The 24,616-nt window shown below is 52.0% G+C and overlaps 1 protein-coding gene and 1 long non-coding RNA gene across 3 annotated transcripts; both read left to right on the top strand.

Annotated features, from left to right (window-relative positions):
* Window positions 1–16,304: 16,304 nt before the first annotated feature.
* On the top strand, window positions 16,305–19,452 carry LOC105469413 (uncharacterized). Of its 2 annotated transcripts, none has more exons than XR_979928.2 (3): window positions 16,305–16,433; window positions 18,432–18,488; window positions 19,146–19,452. It is a non-coding gene; the product is annotated as an uncharacterized lncRNA (long non-coding RNA). The 2 variants fall into 2 exon arrangements; XR_011610526.1 differs by having other exon boundaries at window positions 16,331–16,458.
* Window positions 19,453–22,087: 2,635 nt separating this feature from the next.
* Window positions 22,088–24,405, top strand: LOC105469414 (leucine rich repeat containing 10B). The gene has a single exon (XM_011720380.2). The coding sequence runs from the start codon at window positions 22,370–22,372 to the stop codon at window positions 23,246–23,248; it is 879 nt and encodes a 292-aa protein (XP_011718682.1). The 5' UTR covers window positions 22,088–22,369; the 3' UTR covers window positions 23,249–24,405.
* The last annotated feature ends 211 nt before the right edge of the window (window positions 24,406–24,616 follow it).

Below are 24,616 nucleotides of genomic sequence, written 5' to 3'. Positions count from 1 at the left end.
TAGCAGCAGCTGCCTTCTGGATAAAATCCAACATGCACAGAGTGCACACAAATAGAAGCTGCCCTGATGCTGGAGCAGAGGAAACAGAGGCCAAGACAGAGGTGGAGACTTGGTCAAGGCCACACTGCAGGCCGGACGTGGTGGCTCATGACTGTAATCTCAGCACTTTGGGAGGCCGATGCAGGTGGATCACGAGGACAGGAGTTCAAGACCAGCCTGTTCAACATGGTGAAACCCTGTTTCTACTAAAAATACAAAAATTAGCCAGGTGTGGTGGCGGGCGCCTGTAGTCCCAGCTACTCAGGAGGCTGAGGCAGAGAATTGCTTGAACCCAGAAGGCAGAGGTTGCAGTGAGCGGAGATCGTGCCACTGCACTCCAGCCTGGGCGACAGAGTGAAACTTCGCCCACCACCCCCCCATCCCCCAAAAAAAGCCACAATGCAGATTGTCACAGAATCTGGCCTCTGTCTCCTGTGTGGCCCTGGGTGGGCCCCCTCAAGACCCTTGCCTGAGGCCAAGAGAGGTGGCTCATGCCTATAATCCCAGCACTTTGGGAGGCTGAGGCTGGCGGATCACTTGAGCTCAGGAGTTTGAGACTAGCCTGGGAAACAAAGTGAGACCATCTTTACAAAAAATTAAAGAATTAGCTGGGCTTGGTGACACGTGCTTGTAGTCCCAGCTACTCGGGAGGCTGAAGTGGAAAGAGAACTTGAGACCAGCAAGTTGAAGCTGTAGTGAGCTGTGTTCATACCACTGCACTCTAGCCTGGGTGACCTAGTAAGACCCTGTCTCAACAAAACCAAACCAAACAAGCCTTTCCCTGAGAGCAGGCCTCCTCTCTATCAAGGGTGGGTGATCACCTGCACAGCCTGACCTGGAAGACCTTGGCTGACCTTCCAGGGGGTTGCCCCCACTTAACCGCCTCGTCCCTAAGGCCCACTTCTGCCAGGCCCTCCTGGCAGCTGCCTGCTTCTCCCTTCACCTGGTAACCAGACTTCGGGTGTTCACAGAGTCAGTCCTTCCAGCGGGTGACAACGCTGCTGCTGCCGGAAGCTTCCTGCACACTCCCCAGTGGCTATTTTTAAAAACCTGCTGAGGTGTACGGGATGATGATTAACCTTCATTAAGCCCCCACAGCCTTCGGGTGCTGAGAATATTCGTGGGCCTTCACCTTTCCAGCAAGAACACAGAGGGGCCTCCCGCAGGGGGAAGTTTGGGGACGCAGGTGGGTGCGGCGCTGACGGCTTTGGTGTGGGGGTGTGTTGCCCAGAGGGCTGATGGGACAGCAGGTGGGGCGGGTGCTGGGTGCTGTGAGATCAGGCACGGCTTGTGACGCGTGTGAGGCCGCTGTTTGTCCGTCATGGCCTGGTGGCGGCTGATGTTGACAGGTGCCATCTGGCCTGGGTCACGTGCTGGCAGGCAGCAACACCGGCTCGTGGGCTTGACAGCTGTCCAGCTGGGAACACAGGGCTCCTGGGGGTGGGGGCGGTTAGAGGCATCTGTCTTTGGGAACTGGAGGCCTGGGGGTGGTGGGAGGCCCTGCGTGGGGAGGTTGAGGACGGGGGGTATGGTACACCCAGACAGATGGAGTGCGTGAGGCTCTGAATCGGTTCCCTAGGCTCCTCTCTGACCATCTGGAGGGCCACCCATTCCCGAGGAACTGTTCACTGAACAAGCAAGTATGCAAGGGCAGAGGATGAATCAGACCCAGCCGGCCCCACTGAGGGCCCCTGTTGAAGAGTCAGAGGGGTCTGGCAGGGCCTATGGGACATCCCACCACCCCTCGCTTCCTCCCCACGCTGCTGCAGACGGGCTCTGCCCAGGACCATTGTGATGGGCAGGTCAACCTGACCAGAGGTGAGGCAACCTGCCCAAAGCCATGCAGCGCTGGCCCGGTGAGCCCGCTTGCACTCCCTTCGGAATCCAAGCCTCTCCCCACCCCATCACTTCCCCGGGGTCTCGGATGGGCAGGAATGGGGCCTGGGAACTTCCTGGGAGAGCCAGGCAGTGATAGGTAGGGGCTTTGACTTCTTTTGCTAAAGAGGTGAGTGCACTTGTGTGAGAGTGTGAGTGCGTGCTAGAGTGTGTGAATATGAGTGTGTGAGAGCATGTGTGTGAGAGCATTAGTGTAAGTGCATGAGTGTGAGTTTGGGACTGTATCGCCTGAGTGTGAGTATATGAGTGTGTGTGAATGTGAGTGTGAGAGTTGTATGTATAAGAGTGTATATGTAAGTGTGGTGTGTAAGTGTATATGTGTATGTGTATGTGTGAGTGTGTGTTGGAGTATATGTGAAAGTGTGAAGACTGTATTTGTGTCTGTGTGTGGGGGTCTGTTAGTGAGTTGGTATATGAGTGTGTGTATGCATGGGTCTATGTGTGTAAGTGTATATGTGTGGGTATGTTAGTGTGTGGGATATGAGTGTATGAGTGTGTGTGTATTTTGTGCGTCTGTGAGTGTGAGTATACGGGTGTTAGAGTGTGAGTATATGTGTGTATGAGTGTGAGAGTGTATGTGAGTGTATAAGTGTGAGTGTGTGTGGGAGTGTGAGTGTATGTGTGTATATATGAGTGTGTGTGGGTGTGAATGTGTTACAGTGTGCGTATATGAGTGTGTGTATGTATGAGTGTGGGTATGAGTGTGTTACAGTGTGCATATGAGTGTGTATGAATGTGTGTATGTATGTGTGTGTATATATGTGAGTGTGTGTATGTGGGAGTGTATGAGTGTGTGTGTGTGTGAAGATGATTGTGTGTATTTGCATATGTGTGTGTCTGCATGTGTGGGTGTTAGTGTGGGTATATATGAGTGTGTGTGAATGTATGTGTGTGTATGTGAGTGGAAGTGTAGATGTGTGGGTGTGTGTTAGAGTATGTGGGTATGAGTGTATGAGTGCATGAGAGTGTATGAGTGTGTGAGAGTGTATATGTGTGTATGTGTGTGTCTGTGGGCATGGGTATGTGTGTGTTAGAGTGAGTATGAGAGTGTGTATGAGTGTGAATATAAGTGTATGTGTGAGAGTGTGTGTGTATATGTGTGAGTGTATGTGTGTATGTATGTGGGTGTGTGAGTGTATGAGTGTATGTGTGTGAGAGAATGCGTTTGTGTGAGTATATGTGAGTGCATGAGTGTGAGGGTGTGAGAGTGGGCGAGCGTGTGAGTGTGTGTGTGTCTTTTTTTTTTTGTTTGCTCTGTCGTCCCGGCTGGAGTGCAGTGGTGTGATCTTGGCTCACTGCAAGCTCCGCCTCCCGGGTTCACGCCATTCTCCTGCCTCAGCCTCCCAAGTAGCTGGGACTACAGGCGCCCACCACCACACCTGGCTAATTTTTTGCATTTTTAGTAGGGACAGGGTTTCACCGTGTTAGCCAGGATGGTCTCGATCTCCTGACCTCATGATCTGCCCGCCTCGGGCTCCCAAAGTGCTGGGATTACAGGCGTGAGCCACCACGCCCGGCCAAGTGTGTGTGTGTGTCTTTAGAGTCCCCAGTTAAAGGGCCAGGGCAGGAAGGTATGTGTGTCGCTCACCGGGCCTAAGCTTGGGTGAGAAGCTGAAGGCGCTGTGCTCAGAAAAGGCTATATGAGCCCCTGGGCCAAGCAGCCTCATATGGGGCCTGATGACAAGGTGTGGTCCCTATGGCCAGATGGCCTTGGCGCAGAGCCATGCTCTCCTGGTGGGCTCTCGCACTGGGGGCGGGTGGCTGGCGTTGAAGAACACGGGCAAAGCTTCTCCTGAGCACAGAACAGCATTTTACAGTGTGGGGTGCCTGGGAGGACAGTGGAAGCGGGGGTAGGGGGAGGGAGAATGATCACGCGACTCCCTGAGTGGTCACAGGCTGATGAGGTCTGACGGTGGAGGCTATCAGTCAGAGTTCATCACAAGCAACAAAAACCACAGTTGGCTAATTTAAGCAGAAAAGGAATTTCTTTTTTTGTTTGTTTTTTTTTTGAGACGGAGTCCCGCTCTGTGGCCCAGGCTGGAATGCGGTGATGAGATCTCCGCTCACTGCAAGCTCCGCATCCCGGGTTCACACCATTCTCCTGCCTCAGCCTCCCGGGTAGCTGGGACTACAGGCGCCCGCCACCACGCCCGGCTAGTTTTTTGTATTTTTAGTAGAGATGGGGTTTTACTGTGTTAGCCAGAATGATCTGATCTCCTGACCTCGTGATCCGCCCGTCTCGGCCTCCCAAAGTGCTGGGATTACAGGCGTGAGCCACCGCGCCCGGCCTAGAAAAGGAATTTCTTAAAAGGTCTTGGGCACTCACAGAATCTTCAGGTGGACCTGAGAATAAAACTTAGAACCCAGCCGGTCGTGGTGACTCACACCTGTAATCCCAGCACTTTAGGAGGCTGAGGTGGGTGAATCACTTGAGGTCAGGAGTTTGAGACCAGCCTGACCAACATGGAGAAACCGTCTCTACTAAAAATACAAAAACTACCCAGGTCCGTGGTAGTGGGCGCCTGTAATCCCAGCTACTCGGGAGGCTGAGGCAGGAGAATCACTTGAACCCAGGAGGTGGAGGTTGAGGTGAGCCGAGATGGCGCCATTGCACTCCAGCCTGGGCAACAAGAGCAAAACTCTGTCTCAAAAAAAGAAAAAAAAAAAACACTTAGAGCCCACTCAGCCAGGAAGCACAGAGAAAATCGCCCCATCATCCTGCGACCACAAAGACCCCAGGCCTCCCCACCGCTGCTCCTCAGACACAGCCCCTGCTGCCGCTCCTCACACCGCCCTCAGGAGGCATCTGAGTGTTTTTTTTTGCTCAGCAGTTCTCATTTTTCATTCAGAATCTGACGTGGGTGTATCTGGGGGCAACTTCCGGGTCACAGGCTTCCACCCTGCTTGCAAGGGATGCTGGGAAAGTGAGCTCCCAGCGTTTTCAGCTGCCTTGGGAGGAGAGTTGATTCTGTTTTGCAAGGCAGGTGGATTCTCCAACATAGCCAGGGACTTCAGATGCTGGGAGGCCCAAAGAATTCAAATGTCCTTCCCACGCGGGTTACCATCACTAATAAGGGCATTTGTGGGGTGTCTTCTGTGAGCGGGGTGCTCTGGGTGCTTTTACACACCTAGGGAGTTTGCTGTTGGCCTGTGAAGACCCTTTATGGGACATGGATCAAAGGTGCTGTTCCTCGAGATACTTACCTCCAGCGTAGGATCCTGCTGTCAAAAGGAACAGTTAGATATGGCTCCATTGTACATGGCATGACTTGTATAGCCAGACAGAGCAAGTATTGTGAGTATGGACTTCATAAGCCATACTCAAGACCTCAAAAGTGTATCTTGGGGCCGGGCACGGTGGCTCACGCCTGTAATCCCAGCACTTCAGATGGCCGAGGCGGGTGGATCACCTGATGTCAGAAGTTTGAGACAAACCTGGCCAACGTGGCAAAACCTGGTATTTACTAAAAACACAAAAATTAGCCGGACATGGTGACGCACACCCGTAATCCCAGCTACTTGGGAGGCTGAGGCAGAAGAATCCTTGAAGCCGGGAGGCAGAGGTTGCAGTAAGCCGAGACTGCGCCATTGCACTGTAGCCTGGGTGACCAAAAAAAAGTGTATCTTGGTCTATCAGTAACTGGATTTGGCAAAGACGTGGACTCCCCAAGTCTAATCTCTCAGGACACCCATGTCTGCCTTGCATGTATGGAAACTTCTGGATGCCCGCCCTTGTGAGTTCACCTCTATGTCTACTCTACTGAGGCCTCTCCATACAGATAGAGTGACTTGTGGGAGGTCTGTTACATCCTCAGGCCACAGCTGGTAAGGGAAGTGCAGGTGGGTCCCATTCGCCCTGGTGGCCCCCAGTATACCTGGGGGTATATAGTTTTTCTCATGCCACCCCCAGGCTCTGCCCAGATGGGGCTGACGACTGGTTTTCGGGCCGGCATGCGTGTTTCTGGGCGCTGCTTGCCCCTTCTCTCCCACCTGCCGGTGGAACCTTAATCTCCTTTGGGGTGATATCTTCTGGGATGACGCATCCTTCCCCTCTCCAGGGCTTATGGCATCAGCTCTTTGCTGTCGAAGTTCAAAGCCAAGCTTTTTTGGACCTACACAAAAGATTTCTCTTTCAAAACCAGCTCTTGTAAGGGTATAGTCTCAGCTCTGGATTTCAAAGCTTCTTTTGCAACTCAAAGCCAAGGATTTGATTCTTTGTTCTGAGTTTCCCTGGAGAGCAGGCAATATGGGAAACCAACTTAGCATATGAATGCAAGTCAATGGATACAAGGAAATTGTCTACAGTGGAATAAGTATCTCAAATGACAGCACTCAGCTCCCATAGGCTCTCACCGATGCTTTGTGATAATCCTTCGAGGAAGGGTGATTTTGCCCAATCCAGAGCTGAGACTAGGGTGAGGGGAGCAAGGCACTTGCTCTAGGCATCATATTTAAAGAAGTGCCAGAAACCAGCACCTGCAATGATGCAATCATTGTAAAGTAAAAATTATTGCCAAAAATCCTGATGAACAAAATATCAAAATTTTAAACGAAGATGAGATTCATGTTACTGATTTTTCTTTTGCCCGAAGCTTCCCATAATGGCTCCACACAGCATTGGCACTGATCTGGTCTTTTTTTTTTTTTTTTTTTAGGCAGAGTCTCACTCTGTCACCCAGGCTGGAGTGCAATGGCATGATCCCAGCTCACTGCAACCTCCACCTCCCAGGTTCAAGCGATTCTCCTGCCTCAGCCTCCTGAGTAGCTGGGATTACAGGTGCACACTACCATGCCCGACTAATTTTTGTATTTTTAGTAGAGATGGGGTTTCACCATGTTAGCCAGGCTGGTCTTGAACTCCTGACCTTGTGATCCGCCCACCTCGGCCTCCCAAAGTGCTGGGATTACAGGCATGAGCCATCATGCCCGGCCCTCTTATCTGGTCTTTATGGAGCTCACATCCTAGTACATCGGAAGCAGACTTCAAATAAATCATTCACAGTTATTATTTATTTAGTATGATTGGAATAATTACTTTGAAGGAGAAATGTGGGAGCTCAAGAATCTATAGCAGGGGCTGGACGTGCTCTGAAAGATCCTGGAAGGGAAGTGTGTTAGTCTGTTCTTGCGTTGCTATAAAGAAATACCTGAGGCTTTCCCTCCCTCCCTCTTTCCCTCCCTCCCTCCCTCCCTCTCTCTCTCTCTTTCTTTCTTTTTCTTTCTTTCTCTCTTTCTCTCGATGGAGTTTTGCTCTTGTTGCCCAGGCTGGATGGAGTGCAATGGGGTGATTTTGGCTCACTGCAACCTCAACCTCCCGGGTTCAAGCAATTCTCCTGCCTCAGTCTCCCAAATAGCTGGGATTACAAGCGTGCACCACCACGCCTGGCTAATGTTTGTATTTTTAGTAAAGATGGGTTTTCACCACGTTGGCCGGGCTGGTCTCGAACTCCTGACTTCAGGTGATCCGCCCACCTTGGCCTCCCATAGTGCTGGGATTATAGGTGTGAACCACCGCACCCAGCCAGGGATTACATTTCAATATGAGATGTGAGGGGGACAAACATCCAAATCATATCAGGAGGTTTCAGCTGAGACCTTAAGGATGAGTAGTGTGAACCAAGCAGAATGGGAAGAAGAGAATTCCAAACAGAGGGCCTGGCATGTCCGAAGGTCCTGGGGTGGAAAGAAGCTCATCAGGTTAGCTCATCTCCAAGTGGTGACTCTGGGATCCAGGATCCTTTCCATCTTTAACATCCCAGTAGATACATGGAGCGTGGACGATTGTGCATTGATGTGGTATGTTTCACTTCTGCCCACATCTGTTAGCCCAGCAGTCATCCCAGGGTCTTACACTCTTGGCCAGGAAAAGTAGTTATACTGAGGGCTCAGGAAGAAGAGGAGGAAAAGCAGAAGTTGGTCACTGTCAGTAGCCTCTGCCACAGGGGGACCGGGCCAGGCAAGTCTTTGGTAGTCTTGGTTGGGACCTGGATCTGTATTCTTGGAACAGATTATCTGATTTGCATTTGGCCACAGATCCAAGAAGGTATTAACATAAAGAGCGGCTGCCACCCATGACCCCAGCATTCCTCCCAGGAGGAAGGAGTCGTCATGAGGGAAGAGAGAGACCCTCTCATATTGGTTTATACTGGGTACCTGTTTTAAGAAGAAACGAGGAAGTGAAACCAAAGGCAGGCAGCCCAGTGCCAGGCACCAGACCCAAAACCAGACCCGAAACCAGGCCTGGGCCTGCCAGGCCTAAACCTAGCAGTTAAAAATCAACTCATGACTTAGCAACCAATGTTATTCATAGATTCCAGACATTGTATGAAGAACATTGTGAAACTCCCTGCTCTGTTCTGTTTCACTCTGACTACCGGTGCACAAAGCCCCTGTCACACACCCCCTAGATTGCTCAATCAATCACGACCCTTTCATATGAAATCTTTAGTGTTGTGAGCCCTTAAAAGGGACAGAAATTGTGCACTCAGGGAGCTCGGATTTTAAGATGGTGGTTAAGAGGACAGGGAGCAGCAGTACTAGTAGCAAAGGGACAGTTAGTTAAGGAAGGTTCTCACTCCACCCGCCAAGGGAAGCCGGCACCTAAAGTTCTGTCTGACTCAGAGCTGGAGGACTCATGGCAGGAGATGGCACCAACAGTGCTCCCCCCCGACCCTTATCAAGCGGAGAGCCCCCCTTCTCCTGAGCCCACAGCCCCTAGACTACCCAGAGTAGACCAGAAGGGAAGTGAAGCTGCAGGAGAAACTCCTCCCCTGGCGACCTGCTTACGGCCCAAGACTGGAATCCAAATGCCCCTGAGAGAGCAGCGATATACTGGGATAAATGAGGACGGACACATGGTGGAAAGGCGTGCCTTTGTGTATCACCGTTTCACCTCGGCTGACCTCCTCAATTGGAAAAATAACGCTCCATCTTACACTGAAAAGCCTCAAGCTCTAATAGACTTGCTCCAAACAATTATCCAGACTCATAATCCTACTTGGGCTGATTGCCACCTACTCATGTACCTCTTTAACACAGATGAAAGGCGAAGGGTGCTGCGGGCGGCAACTAAATGGCTAGAGGAGCACATCCCAGTAGATTACCAAAATCCGCAGGAATACGTAAGAATTCAGCTGCCAGGAACAGACACTCAGTGGTATCCAAATGAAGGACCAGATATGGAGAGGATAAGACGGTACCGAGAGGCATTAATTAAAGGTCTGAAAAAAGGGGCTCAAAAGGCCACCAATGTAAATAAAGTTTCTGAAGTCATCCAAGGAAAGGAGGAAAGCCCAGTCCAGTTCTATAAAAGACTGCGTGAGGCCTATCGTATGTACACTCCTTTTGATCTGGATAGACCTGAAAATCAGCGTATGATTAACATGGCCTTAGTTAGTCAAAGCGCAGAAGATACCCGGAGAACATTACAAAAACAGGCTGATTTGCAGGAATGAATACCTCGCACTTGCTGGAGATAGCTAATCAAGTATTTGTAAACAGAGATGCAACAAGCCGCCAAGAAAGCCGTAAGGAGGGCGAACACCAGGCCAGGCGAAATGCTGATTTGCTGGCTGCAGCAATTAGAGGAATCCCCCCCGAAAGGGCAGGGAAAAGGGGGTTCTGGGAGGAACGCCTTGTCCAATTGCTCACGTCTGCAGTGTAACCAATGTGCCTACTGTAAAGAAATAGGGCATTGGAAGGATAAATGTCCCCAACTAAAGGAGAAGCAGGGTGATGCAGAGCAAAAGACCTCAGACAAAGATGAAGGGACTTTGTTCAATCTGGCCAAAGGGCTACCAGACTGAAGGGGACCAGGCTCAAACGCCCCCAAGGAGCCCATGGTCAGGATGACAATAGGGGGCAAGGACATTAAGTTTTGGTCAATAACGGAGCCAAACACTCAGTGGTAACCACCCCAGTGGTCCCCTTATCTAAAAAGACCACTGATATAATTGGAGCAACAGGAGTCTCCGCCAAGCAGGCTTTCTGCCTACCGCGGACCTGCCTGGTGGGAGGACATAAAGTGACTCATCAATTTCTGTATATGCCTGACTGCCCCTTGCCTTTGTTGGGAAGAGACTTGCTTAGCAAGCTGAGAGCCACCATTTCCTTTACAAAACAGCTGAAGTTACCAGAAACAGGAGTCATCATGGCCCTTACAGTCCCCTGGGAAGAAAAATGGAGACTTTCTCTAACAGAGCCAGGTCAGGAAATAAAACCATCTCTAGCTAAGCGACGGCCCCGAGTATGGGCGGAGGACGACCCTCCGGGGCTGGAAATCTATGACACCCCTGTACTCATAGAAGTTAAGCCTGGGGCCCAGCCAATCAGACAAAAGCAGTACCCAGTTCCCAGGGAAGCCCTTAAAGGAATACAGACTTATCTTAGACTCTTAAAAGCCTTTGGAATTATAGTTCCTTGCCAGTCTCCATGGAACAGCCCCTTCCTACCTGTCCCCAAACCAGGTACCAAAGACTATTGACCCCTACAGGATTTACGCTTGGTAAACCAAGCTACAGTGACTCTGCACCCAGCAGTTCCTAACCCTTACACACTGTTAGGATTGCTGCCGGCTGAGGACGGCTGGTTTACTTGCCTGGACTTGAAAGATGCCTTCTTTTTTTTTTTTGTTTTTGTTTTTGTTTTTTGTTTTTTGAGACAGAGTCTCACTGTTGCCCAGGCTGGAGTGCAGTGGCGCGATCTCAGCTCACTGCAAGCTCCACCTCCCGGGCTCATGCCATTCTCCTGCCTCAGCCTCCCGAGTAGCTGGGACTACAGGCACCCGCCACCACACTCGGCTAATTTTTTATATTTTTAGTGGAGACGGGGTTTCACCGTGTTAGCCAGGATGGTCTCGATCTCCTGACCTCGTGATCCGCCCGCCTCGGCCTCCCAAAGTGCTGGGATTACAGGCATGAGCCACCGCGTCCGGCCTGAAAGATGCCTTCTTTAGCATCAGGCCAGCTCCCGAGAATCAAAAACTGTTTGCCTTTCAGTGGGAAGATCTGGGGTCAGGTATCACCACTCAGTACACTTGGTCTCGGCTTCCCCAAGGGTTCAAAAATTCCCCCACCATCTTCAGGGAGGTGTTGGCTCAAGACCTCCAGAAGTTCCCTGCTAAAGACCTAGGCTGCATCCTGCTCCAGTACATGGACGACCTTCTGCTAGGACACTCCACAGCAGTCGGGAGTGCAGAAGGGACGGATGCCCTGCTTCGGCACCTGGAGGACTGTGGGTATAAGGTGTCCAAAAAGAAAGCTCAGATCTGCAGACAGCAGGTACGCTACCTGGGATTCACTATTCGAAGCGGGGAGTGCAGCCTAGGGTCAAAAAGAAAGCAGGTCATCTGGAGCCTACCAGAACCTAAAACCAGAAGGCAAGTAAGGGAATTTTTAGGAGCTGTGGGGTTTTGCAGATTATAGATTCCAAACTTTGCGGTGCTAGCCAAACCGTCGTACGGGGTTACAAAGGGCGGCGACCAAGAGCCCTTTGAATGGGGGCCTGTACAACAGCAAGCCTTTCGTAAGTTAAAAGAAAAACTTATGTCAGCCCCAGCTCTAGGACTACCAGATTTGACAAAGCCCTTCACGCTCTATGTGTCAGAAAGAGAAAAAATGGCAGTAGGAGTTTTAACTGAAACTGTGGAGCCCCGGCCAAGACCAGTGGCCTACCTCTCAAAACAACTAGATGGGGTTTCTAAAGGCTGGCCTCCGTGTCTAAGAGCCTGGGTGGCAACGGCCCTATTAGCACAAGAAGCAGATAAGCTAACGCTTGGACAAAACCTAAACATAAAAGCCCCCCCATGCGGTGGTGACTCTGATGAACCAAAGGACACCATTGGCTAACAAATGCCAGATTAACTAAGTACCAAGGCTTGTTATGTGAAAACCCCCGCATAACCATTGATGTCTGTAACACTTTAAATCCTGCCACCTTCCTCCCAGTATCCGACAGCCCTGTTGAACATAACTGTGTAGAGGTGTTGGACTCAGTCTATTCTAGCAGACCCGATCTTTGAGACCAGCCAAGGGCATCGACAGACTGGGAATTATACGTGGACGGGAGCGGCTTCATCAACTCGTGAGGAGAAAGGTGCGCCGGATATAAGGTAGTAACCTTGGATGATGTTGTTGAAGCTAAACCATTGCCTCAGGGCGCTTAGGCCCAAAAAGCAGAACCCATTGCTTTAACTCGGGCTCTGGAACTCCGTGAAGGTAAGACTGTAAACATCTATATTGATTCTCAATATGCCTTTCTAACCCTTCAAGTACATGGAACATTATATAAAGAAAAAGGCCTACTAAATTCTGGGAGAAAGGACATAAAATATCAACAAGAAATTCTACAATTATTCGAAGCAGTGTGTGGAAACCCCAAAAGGTAGCAGTCACGCACTGCAGGGGACACCAGCGAGTTTCCACCTCGGTGAGCCAAGGAAACTCCCGAGCAGACACAGAGGCACAAAAAGCAGCATTTATTCCTTACTGGGCATCAGTCACAGCCCCACTACTCCCTCAAACACTTGATCTGGTGCCTACTTATTCTAAAGAGGAAAAAGACTTTCTTGAGGCAGGGGGAGGACAAACAATAAAGGAAGGATGGATAAAGTTACCAGATGGAAAAATAGCCGTGCCACAGCTGCTAGGAGCTGCAGTCGTGCTGGCTGCACATGAAACTACCCATTTAAGCCAAGAATCACTTGAAAAGCTGTTAGGCTGGTATTTCTACATCTCACACTTGCCAGCGTTTGCTAAAACAGTAGCACAGCGATGCGTTACCTGTCGACAGAACGATGCAAAGCAAGGCCCCTCTGTGCCTCCTGGTATACAAGCCCATGGAGCGGCTCCTTTTGAAGATCTTCAGGTGGACTTCACAGAGATGCCTAAATGCGGAGGTAACAAGTATTTACTGGTTCTAGTGTGTACTTACTCTGGGTGGGTGGTGGCTTATCCAACACGAACTGAAAAAGCTCGTGCAGTAACCTGTGTGCTTCTTCGAGATCTCATCCCTAGGTTTGGACTGCCTCTACAAATCAGCTCAGATAATGGGCTGGCATCTGTGGCTGACTTGGTACAAAAGATGGCAAAGGTATTAGGAATCACATGGAAGTTACATGCCGCCTACCGACCTCAGAGTTCCGGAAAGGTGGAGGGAATGAATCAAACTATCAAAAATAGGTTAGGGAAAGTATGTCAGGAGACAGGATTAAAATGAATACAAGCCCTCCCTATGGTATTGTTTAAAATTAGGTGTATCCCCTCTAAGACAACAGGATTCTCCCCCTGTGAAATTCTGTATCAGAGGCCTCCTCCTATACTGTGAGGACTTCCGGGTACTCCCCAAGAGTTAGGTGAAATTGAATTACAACGACAGCTACAGGCCTTGGGGAAAATTACCCAGACAATCTCAACTTGGGTAAATGAGAGGTGCCCAGTCAGCTTATTCTCCCCAGTTCAGCCTTTTTTTCCAGGTGACCATATGTGGATCAAGGACTGGAACGTGGCTCCTTTGCCGCCACGGTGGAGGGGACCCCAGACTGTTATCCTGACCACTCCCATAGCTGTAAAGGTGGAAGGAATCCCAGCCTGGATTCACCACAGCCACATGAAGCCCGCAGCCGCTGAGACCTGGGAGGCCAAACCAAGCCTGGACAATCCCTGCAAAGTGACCCTGAGGAAGATGACAAGCCCTGCTCCAGTCACACCCAGAAGCTGACTGGTCTACGCACGGCTGAAGCATGAGGAAAATCGTCGTAGGACTTATTTTCCTTATAACATGGACTTGTGTGGTAAAAGCTTCCACTGCTTCTTCCCACACAGAGGACTATTTTCAGTGCACACCTCAGGTCACTGAGGTAGGACAAGTTAAGACAATCTTTTTATTTTATAGTTATTATGAATGCCTAGGAACGCCAAAGGGAAACTGTTTGTATAATAACACTCAGTACAAAGTATGTAATCCAGGAAATGACCAGCCTGATGTGTGCTATGACCCCTCTGAACCTTCCGTGATCACAGTCTTGGAAGTAAGACTAAGGACTGGTCTCTTCCTAAGGGACACAAGTAAAGTAATAGCTGGAACAGAAGAAAGAGGGATCCCCAAACATATAACCTTAAAATTTGACACTTGTGCTGCTATTAATAGTAATCTGCAAGGAATAGGATGCAGTCTCTAGATTGGGAAAAAAGTTACACAGCAGAAAATAAGTATATCTGTCAAAAATCATATTTATGTGAGATGTGTCAATACTGGTCTTGTGTTATTTGGACTACTTGGAAAGAAGATAAAAAAGATCCTGTTTGGCTCCGGGAAGGAAAAGATAGCCCCTCCTGCATGAGTGGGAACTGCAACCTTTTAGAATTGGTCATCACAAACCCCTCAGACCCAAAATAAAATAAAGGAGAATACGTATCATTAGGCATTGATAGAAAAGGACTAGATCCTAGCGTAAGCCTCCTAATAAAAGGGGAGGTTCGAAGATGCTCTCCAGAACCAGAATTTCAGATTTTCTATGATGAACTAAATGTGCCAGTACCTGAGATTCCTGGAAAAACTAGAAATTTGTTTTTGCAATTAGCTGAACATGTAGCCCAGTCTCTAAAAGTCACTTCATGTTATGTTTGTGGAGGAACTGTAACAGGAGATCAATGGCCATGGGAAGCCCGAGAGTTAGTTCCTACAGACCCAGTTCCTGATGAATTCCTGGCCCAAAAGAACCACCCTGACACTTTTTGGGTTCTAAAAGCCTCAATTATTGGACAGTATTGCATAGCTAGAGAAGGAAAGGGATCCACTCATCCTTTAGGGCGGCTTAGTTGTCTTGGGCAAAAGCTGTATAATGGTACCTCAAAAACAGTTACATGGTGGAGTTCCAATTACACACAAAGAAATCCATTCAGTAAATTTCCAAAGTTGCAGACTGTTTGGGCCCACCCAGAATTCCACCGGGACTGGATGGCCCCACCAGGTTATACTGGATATGTGGACATAGAGCCTACGCTAAGCTGCCTGATCAGTGGACAGGTAGCTGTGTAACTGGCACCATTAAGCCATCTTTCTTCTTACTGCCCATAAAAACAGGTGAACTTCTGGGCTTCCCTGACTATGCTTCCCGCGAAAAACGAAGCATAGCCATAGGTAATTGGAGAGATAATGAATGGCCACCTGAAAAAATTATACAATACTATGGACCCGCCACTTGGGCAGAAGATGGCTCGTGGGGATATTGGACCTCCATCTACATGCTCAACCGGATCATTAAGCTGTTTTAGAAATTATTACTAATAAAACCGGTGAAGCCTTGACCATTCTTGCCCGGCAAGAGACTCTGATGAGAAATGCTATCTATCAAAATAGACTAGCTCTTGACTACTTGCTAGCAGCTGAAGGAGGAGTTTGTGGAAAATTCAACCTTACTAACTGTTGTCTACACGTAGATGATCAAGGGCAAGTAGTTGAGGATGTAGTTAAAGATATAACAAAACTGGCACATGTACCCATGCAAGTGCGGCGCGGATTTAATCCAGGAGCCATGTTTGGAAATTGGTTCCCAGCAATAGGATGATTTAAAACTCTCATAATAGGAGTAATAATAGTAATGGGAACCTGCTTCCTGCTCCCTTGTTTGCCACCTATACTTTTCCAAATGATAAAAAGCTTCATCGCTACCTTAGTTCACCAGAATGCTTCAGCACAAGCATATTATATGAATCACTATCAGTCTATTGCACAGGAAGATATAAGTAGTGAAAATAAAAGTGAGAACTCCCACTGGTAAAATAAGTGAAAGTCTCAAAGGGGGGAAATGAGGGAAGAGAGAGAGACCCTGTCATATTGTTTTATATTGTTTTATACTCAGTACCTGTTTTAAGAAGAAACAAGGAAGTGAAACCAAAGGCAGGCAGCCCGGTGCCAGGCACCAGACCCAAAACCAGACCTGAAACCAGGCCTGGGCCTGCCTGGCCTAAATCTAGTAGTTACAAATCAACTCGTGACTTAGCAACCAGTGTTATCCATAGATTCCAGACACTGTATGGAAGAACATTGTGAAACTCCCTGCTCTGTTCTGTTTTACTCTGACCACCGGTGCATGAAGCCTCTGTCACGTGACCCCTAGATTGCTCAGTCACAACCCTTTCATGTGAAATCTTTAGTGTTGGGAGCCCTTAAAAGGGACAGACATTGTGCACTCGGGGAGCTCGGATTTTAAGACGGTAGCTTGCCAACGCTCCCAGCTGAATAAAACCCTTCCTTCTACAACTTGGTGTCTGAGGAGTTTTGTCTGCGGCTCGTCCTGCTACAGTCAAGTCCACTTTGTGGCGTGATGGCCTAACAGAACCCACTGGGGTGGTCAGAGTTCCAGCCACAACATTCTGGAATGTGGCCTTGGGAACCAGTCAGCTTCTCCCCCTCCTCACACTCCCTTGGCCTCTGTTGCTCCAGCTCTGGCATCTCTGAGGGGGACTGGGAGGACTCTCAGCTTTCAACAGATCAGGCAGGTAACTCACAGAGCTAAGGTTCCAGGTAAATATGATCCCCAGGCCATGCCTAGGCTCTGGTTTCTTAGGCAGGGTGGGAGGAGTAACTTGGCGGTGGCTGAGCCAGCCTGGTGAGTTTGGCTATCACTGATGGACTCTAGGCCAATGGTGGGCCAGAGACTGCCTGGAATTTGCTATCAGATAAGCCCTGAGCCCAGATCACAGGCCTAGGATGACCCAGGACCTGGGGACCTCTTTGTTCTGTCTTCTGGGGCCTGATTTGGGGTTCCTAGGTTTGCCCTGAGGATTTCAGGATACCCCCTAGTTAAGCAAACGTATGAGCCCTGGGGCCTGGGATGGGAAAGGGGAAGTGGTATGGCTCGTAGCCACTCTTGTCCTCTCTGACAACATCAAAATCTCCAGGTAGGGCACCCCCAGAAATATTTTTGCTGTTTGCAGGATGGGGGTGAACGTTTGAGCACGCAGCGTGGTTTCTCTAATTTCTCCCAGCCCACAGAATCAATGAGACATAGCAGGCAAAGCCCGGGCTTTGCAATAAGATGGACTGGGTTTGAATCCTGGCTCTGCCCCTTACCAGCTGTGTGACCTTGTAGCTTGGCAGTGGCTGTTTAACCACATTGAAACTCAAACTATTTAACGTCTCGGAATCTAATCTGTTTCTTCATCTGTAGAGCCAGAGGGTGGTGGGGAATATAGTACCTGCCTGGCAGAGCTGTTGTGAAGAATACATTTGACAACCTGTAGGTGTTCAGTAAATGACAGCTATCATTACCCTGTGGGAGAGAACCAAGAGGAGAGAGGTTAAAGTTGCACAAACTCCTTTCCCCCAACACACACACATACACACACATGCACACACACGCACACATGCACACACCCCATCCTGCAGCTGCAGCCAAAGGGATCATGTTAAAATGTGTATCCTCTGTGCAAAATTCCCCCATGACCTCTCACCCAGAGTCGAAGCTAAAGTCCTTGTGAACGACACGGGCCCTCCTCGGCCTGCCCCGTTCTTACTTTCTCTCTCTGATCTCCTCGACCACCATGCTTCCCCTTGCTTCCTGGGCTGGGCCCCTTGCTGCTCCCAAAGGCCCAGGCATATTCTTGCCCCAAGGGCTTGGCACTGCCATCTCCACTGCCAGGAGTGTACCCTGCCATCTTTGCTCAATGCCATGATCTCAATGAGGCCTCCTCTGGCCACTCAGGTGTTTTGTTTTTATTTTCTCTGTTGGAGTGCAGTGGTGCAATCTCAGCTCACTGCAACCTCCACCTCCCGGGTTCAAGAAATTCTCCTGCCTCAGTCTCCTAAGTAGCTGGGATTACAGGCATCCACCACCACCCTGGCTAATTTTTGTATTTTTAGTAGAGACAGGGTTTCGCCATGTTGGTCAGGATGGCCTCAAACTCCTGACCTCAGGTGATCTGCCCACCTTGGCCTCCCAAAGTGCTAGGATTACAGGCGTGAGCCATCGCACCTGACCTTAGCCACTCAGTTTTAAATGATAGCCCCTCCCCACCCCCCACACATTTCTTAGTCCTCCTCTCTCTTTTTTTAAAATTTAAAGTTTAATTTAAATTTTTTATTAATAGAGATGGGCTTTCACTATGTTGGCCAGGTTAGTCTTGAACTCCTTGCTTCAAGTGATCTGCCTACCTTGGCCTCCCAAAGTACTGAAATTACAGGCATGAGCCACTGCGCCCAGCCAGTCCTCCTCCTTTCTTATCCCTGCTTTATTTCTTCCATAGCCTGATCATGACCTGACACGTGTTTTGTTGATGATCTCCACTTGCATGAATATAAATTCCACAAAGGCAGGGGGTTTGTCTATTATGTTCACATTCATAGTAATTCCCCCTGCCTAGGCATAGAGGTAGGTGCTTAAGGTTTGTTGAATGAATACCTGAAAGACGGCAGGAACTGAAGTTCTGGCTGGTGCAGGTAAGGGGAGTGGGCCATGAGGTGAGCACATCATCGCTTTCCTTTTTTGCCAAATGAAGAGGTTGGCCTAGACACCCAAGAGACCATGAACCCCTGGGAATGGCGCACATCATTGGGTGAGTCTCTGCCTCCACGCATTTTTCTGGAACAAGGGGCCCTACCTTCTTGCAGACATTGAGCAGAGCCTGTGACCTCCCAGAGGTGCTAAGCACCCTCCCAGCTCTGACATCTCGTAGTTGGCTCTAATAGATTTGAATCCTTGTTTTTTAAGAACCTAGGATGCTAAGATCCCATCATCTTATTCAGCAGCCAGGGATGTCCTGGCCCCAAGGCAGGGAGGGGAATCCAGAGGGGACTTTGGCAGGGTCAGTGTGGAGGGGGCGGTAGTGCCTATGGGGACATTGGAGGGGAGACAAAGGAGACTTGTGTATTACACGTGCTGTTTTCTTCCTTTTGTTTAAAAGAAAATAGGTTTAAAGCAAGTTTGACGAAATGTGAACAATTGTCAATGCTGGGTACTGGGCACGGGGGTGTTTCTCACAGTGCCACACTTTTCCTGTATTTTAAGAAATTCTTTAAAAATACAGAGTTGGGGGTGGGCACTAATAGTTATAGCTCATGATTAGTAACAGAGAGGCAGTTTCTGGGGGCCTGGGGGACCTGCACTTTGGGTGTTTTTGCAGTGTGTGTGTGGGCAGAGGGGCTGGCCAGGGTTCGGGACCCATGCCTGGAGCTGACAGAGCCCTCTCTCCTCCCCTGCTTCCCACTCCCAGGTCTCAGTTTCCTGCCTTCCTGGGAAGTGGGGAAAGGCTGAGAGGCCCCATGCTGGGGGCGAAGCTAATTCATTAGTTACGCCTCAACAAGGACCAGGTGCCTGCAGTGCCAGCGTGATTCATCATGATGATTGCCCCACTGCCAGCCTGCGTGGGCCTGGAACGCCAGCACATTTTACCTTTACCCACTGAGAAGGGCCTGGTGGGAGGTGAAGGTACAGGATCTGCCGAGAGCAACAAAAAGACTCTGAGAAAGAAGACGGCTGGTCCTCCCTGCTCTCAGCCCCAGGAAGCTCTGCCAAGCTGGTGCCGGGGTGGAGAGGCTCATGTGGGCTCATGTGGTGCTGCTCGTGCGGAATGGAGCCCAAGAGGGCAGCCTGGCGCTGGGTGCCAGCCTGAGCATGTGGCGAGGCTGGGCTGCTGAGCCTCCTCCTCCACAGCCAATGTTCCCTCGGTGAAACTGCTTGGGGGCGGGGTGGGGGGGTAGGGACTCATCCTCATCCCATTAGCCTCATTGGGTATTACCCACCTTTCTGGTCTCTGAGAGCCTTACCTCTTCCAAGAAGTCCTCCCGAATGAGTAGAAGGGAGAGAGCTGGATTGGAACTTAAGTGACATCTGGGAGGTGCCTGAAGCCCCTCCGGTTGGGGCTGAGACTTCTATACCCCAAGTCTTGTGTCTGGGTTCCACCTGGGTCCTCTACCTTGGCCTGGATCCCTGCTTTCCTGTTGCCACTCTCCCAGGATGCGGGTGCATGGCTGGTTCCTGGTTCAGAGCAACATCTGCCTCTGTGTCCCCCAACACCTGTCCGCCCCCGACACCTCTTGACATATTAGAATTGCTATTGCTCTGCCCTTTCATTCGTTTATCCAACAAATACGTATTATCTGAAAAAAAGTATGTGCTGAATAATTTCATTTGTGTGAAATTCAAGAACAGGGAAAACTGATCCATGAGGATAGAGGTCAGGATTGTAGTTGCCTCTGCGAGGTGGGGATTGACCACAAGAGGCTTGAGAGAACTCTTGGGGTGATGGAAATGGGACAGGGGTGTGTATGTTTGTCAAAATGCATCCAAGAGTACACTTACGACTATGCATTTCACTGTATGCAATGTTTGCCTCCACTTTTTTTAACATTAAAATTTTTTCAGCCAGGTGCAGTGGCTCATGCCTGTAATATCAGCACTTTGGGAGGCCGAGGCAGGTGAATCACCTGAGATCAGGAGTTCGAGACCAGCCTGACCAACATGATGAAACCCTGTCTCTGCTAAAATACAAAAATTAGCCAGGCATGGTGGTGGGCACCTGTAATCTCAGCTACTTGGGAGGCTGAGGCAAGAGAATCGCTTGAACCCCGGAGGTGAGGCGGAGGCTGCAATGAACCGAGATCGTGCCATTGTACTCCAACCGAGGCAACAAGAGCAAAACTCCGTCTCAAAATTAAATAAATAAATAAATAAAAATTTGCATTGAATGTCTACTGTATGCTCTAGAGCCTGTGCCAGTGGGGAAGGAGATTTCCAAACCTCCCTGGCTGGGCAGTTTACATTCCAGTGGGGATGGTTCCCATCCTCACGTTGCATTGGCAACTGCTCTCTGCCCTTGGGCTGTCTTCCATTCCCCTTCCCCTGCAGTGGGGATGGCAATGGGGGTGGGCCAAAGGGCAGCGTGCTGTCCTGAGGTCAGTCCATTCAGCCAGTTACATGGGTCACACCAGCCGGGTTCAAGAGAAGGCAGGAGGCAGGAGGCTTGGAGCCCGAAAATTCGGCTCCCGAGCTGCAATCTCTATGCATTGTGTGACCGTAAGCAGGGTGCCTAATCGCCGTGAGGCCACTTCTCTCATCTTTCATATAGGATTATAATGCTCTCTTTGTAGCTTTGCCCGGAGAATCAGAGGCTCTGTTGTGAGAGAACTCATTGCTGGAGGTGGAGTGACCCTTGTTTCCATCTGTCAGTATGGTTTATGGTTAGGAACACAGGCTCTCGAGTCATACTACCTGGCTTCCAATCCAGCTGCTCATCAACTGGGTGACCTTGGGCACTTCACCCAGGTCAGACTGACCCAGCTCAAGTCATGTCTCTTTGATCCTCAGTTTATCCATCTTTTAAATCGAGGTGATGAAGGTGTCTACCTCAGACTGTGTCAAGGACCCAAAGCAATGCTTTCAGCATAGTGCTGGGCACACGTGTGCTCGAAGCCAGTGGCAGCCAGTGCTTTTCTGCCAGGAGCTCCGGCAGGTGGGCTCCGGATGGGAGGTGGGGGGAGAAGGCAGTGGGGAACGGCTGCTGGTGGTAGCAGGCAAAGGAAGAGTCATGGAATGCGAGTGGCCATGATTGGTGGCTCAAAGGCGTTCACACGTCCCAGTCCTCTGTCCATTGCAGCCACACACAGACTTTGAGCGTCGGTGGAGGGATCCTGGCAGGAGAGAGGGGTGTGAGTTTAGCAATGAGGAAGCTGTAGGGCAATTAGACAGGGCGGAGCCAAGCCCTGGATCCCGGTAAAGCCAGCAGATGTGAAAAGGGCCAGACAGTAACACAGTTTCGAGTTACTACACTGAAGTGATCACAGCAGGTAGGCCGGCCGCACGCCGCTGGACGTGAATGACCGGCAGTGACCGCGCCCCTCAGCCCCTCCCTGTGAGCCTCTAGTACGGCGTCTTTGATCCACCGCCGGCGTTTTCTTGGCCTTCCTCTTGGACCCACGGCTCTGGGGCGCACACAATCGCACACCAAACGGCGTCGGGCGTCGGGTCTCAGTGCCAGGCTTGGCCGGAGGGGAATCTCTCGGCTTGCGCTTGCTCTGCGGTGGGCTGGATGGGCAGGTAGGGGGCGGGCTCCGGCGCTGGGACCCCGCTCGGGTGGCGCCTTGGCCCCGCCCCGCCCCGCCCTCCCTCCGCCTCATTGGCAGCCGCACGAGCGTCGGGGTTGCCAGGGAGACGGGTCGCTAAGCTGCAAGTCAGTGCGAACCCTAGCCAGTCGGCCTCCGGCGGAGGCAACGGGGGAGGCCAGAGGGCGGGCGGTGGAGCGCAGCGCGCGGCGGCGGTGCCCCAAGTGGGTGCCTCCTCCCGGCTCCGCACGGCCCCCCTCCCGGCGCGGGGGCAGGCCGGGGCGGGGGGCCCGGAGGCCGGCGCGGCTCCGACACCGTCGGGGCGGCCGGGGGGCAGCCGGGGCGGGGCGATGCCGGGCGGTGGCGGTGGTGGCGGCCCCGGCCGGGGCCCGTGACCATGGGCATCGCCGAGTCCACGCCGGATGAGCTGCCGTCGGACGCGGAGGAGCAGCTTCGCAGCGGCGAGCAGCAGCTGGAGCTGAGCGGGCGGCGGTTGCGGCGGCTGCCCAGCGCCGTGTGCGCGCTGAGCCGCCTGCAGAAGCTGTATGTGAGCGGCACGGGGCTGCGCGAGCTGCCCGAGGAGATCGAGGAGCTGCGCGAGCTGCGCATCCTGGCGCTGGACTTCAACAAGCTCGAGCGCCTGCCTGACGGCCTCTGCCGCCTGCCGCGCCTCACGCGCCTCTACTTGGGCGGCAACCGGCTGCTGGCGCTGCCCGCCGACTTCGCGCAGTTGCAGAGCCTGCGCTGCCTCTGGATCGAGGGCAACTTCTTGCGGCGCTTCCCGCGGCCGCTGCTGCGCCTGGTGGCGCTGCAGTCGCTCCAGATGGGCGACAACCGGCTGCGCGCGCTGCCGGCGGAGCTGCCGCGCATGACGGGCTTGCGCGGCCTCTGGCTCTACGGCAACCGCTTCGAGGAGTTCCCGCCCGCGCTGCTGCGCATGGGCCGCCTGCACATCCTCGACCTCGACCGCAACCGCCTGGGCGGCTTCCCCGACCTGCACCCGCTGCGCGCGCTGCGCGTCTTCTCCTACGACCACAACCCCGTCACCGGGCCTCCGCGCGTCGCGGACACCGTGTTCCTCGTGGGCGAAGGCGCCGTGGAGCGCATGGCGGAGCGCGACGAGCCCACGCACCGGCCTCCGCCCCGTCGCCCAGCGCGGGCCTTTGAGGATGAGGAGGAGGAAGACCTGCTCATAGGCGGCGCTGGTTCCCGGGCTCTGGGCGCCCCCAGGGGCAGCCTCCGCGCCCTGGAAGCCGCTCCAGGACTGGGCACCTGAGCCTATGTTCTGGCTGACGGGCTTCAGCCCCTCTGAGAGGAGGGGCTCTGGGAAGCTTTGGCTGCTTAGGCCTGCGGGACCGGCGGGCCCCTACTTGGGGCAATGGAGCGGCCACTTTTGGCGAGTTGCCGAGCATAGGCAGGGCAGGGGCGCATCTTCAGACACTCCTAGGTAGTGAGAGGACTGACTATCCCCTGGCTGATCTGTGGGCAATTGTCAGACCAAGAAGTCTGGGCTGGGTCCAGTCCCCGATGGAGCCACTGATAACAAAGGCGCCAGCTTCCACCTGGAACCAGGGTCACTGAGGGTTACAGAATCTTCACGTCTCGCTGAGTCTGGATGCAGGGCGCCCACCACCCTCCCTCCTTCTGGGGTTTGGGTCTCCTAGGCCCACCCTTTCTAGGGCAGGAACCGCTACCTCTGGGGTGGACTGCGTGCCTGTGTGGAGTCGGACTGCCCTTGGGAGGAGGGCCTGGCCCAGGAGCAGGGGCTTGGAGTGGGGCTGGTGCCCGGGATAGAAGTGGGAAACAGATGGGGGCCCCAGCACCGAAGCTGCCCTCACCCCTCCACCAGAGCTGAGTACATACCTCCCTCCCCGGCCCCCTGAGATTCGTATGGGGCACAGAAGGCAGGGGGTCACCCCCACCCTATTCTGTTCTCTTCTCCCAGCCTCCCAGCGTGTGCCTGGAATCTTGCTGGGAAGAGGGAGCTCCCCCTCCACTCCCCACCCCATAGCCTGAGCCTTCCAACTGTCAAGTTTGAAAAGAAGCCACCGTGCCTCCAGGGCCTCCTGCACCGCAGAGAGGGGCTCTCTGCTCTGGGAGGCTGCTCAGCGCCTCTCCCACAGCCTGCACTCTCCTTTCCCTTAAATGGGCACAGCCAGGGTGGCTGGCACGGGACTGGCACTCTGTACCTCCACTCCGTCACCAGGGACAGCCCCGAGGGGGTGAGGAAAGGGGCCTTGCTCTGCAATTCCCAGAGCCAGATCTTCCTCATCCAAGCAATAACGGAACGAGGGAGCCAGGGCCAAGGACACTCAGGGACACTGTTGGGGCCGGAGCCCCACATGGTAATGTTTTCTTTAGGGAGAAGAAAAAACAACTGGCTGTAAACATAAATTATATTTCTTGGAGAAAGAATGTGCATTTCCCATGTGCCTGTTTATTTATAATCCCTGGGAGCACCGGAACCCACTGCTGTGGGGACCCTGGACTCCCTCTGGCACTGCCCCCACCCCACGTACCTCCCGTTCCATGTCAGACTGACCCTGCCAGCTGTTGTGTGCTGTCTGGGGAACAAGTACTGTCGTCAGCAGTGGCGTTTGCCCCTCGAGGCTGCTGTCCTGTCTTGCGGAATCTCACTGCTTAA

Source organism: Macaca nemestrina, chromosome 12 (assembly GCF_043159975.1).
Source record: "Macaca nemestrina isolate mMacNem1 chromosome 12, mMacNem.hap1, whole genome shotgun sequence".
In the NCBI taxonomy this organism is placed as follows: domain Eukaryota; kingdom Metazoa; phylum Chordata; class Mammalia; order Primates; family Cercopithecidae; genus Macaca; species Macaca nemestrina.
This window is presented reverse-complemented; position numbering and strand designations above follow the sequence as displayed.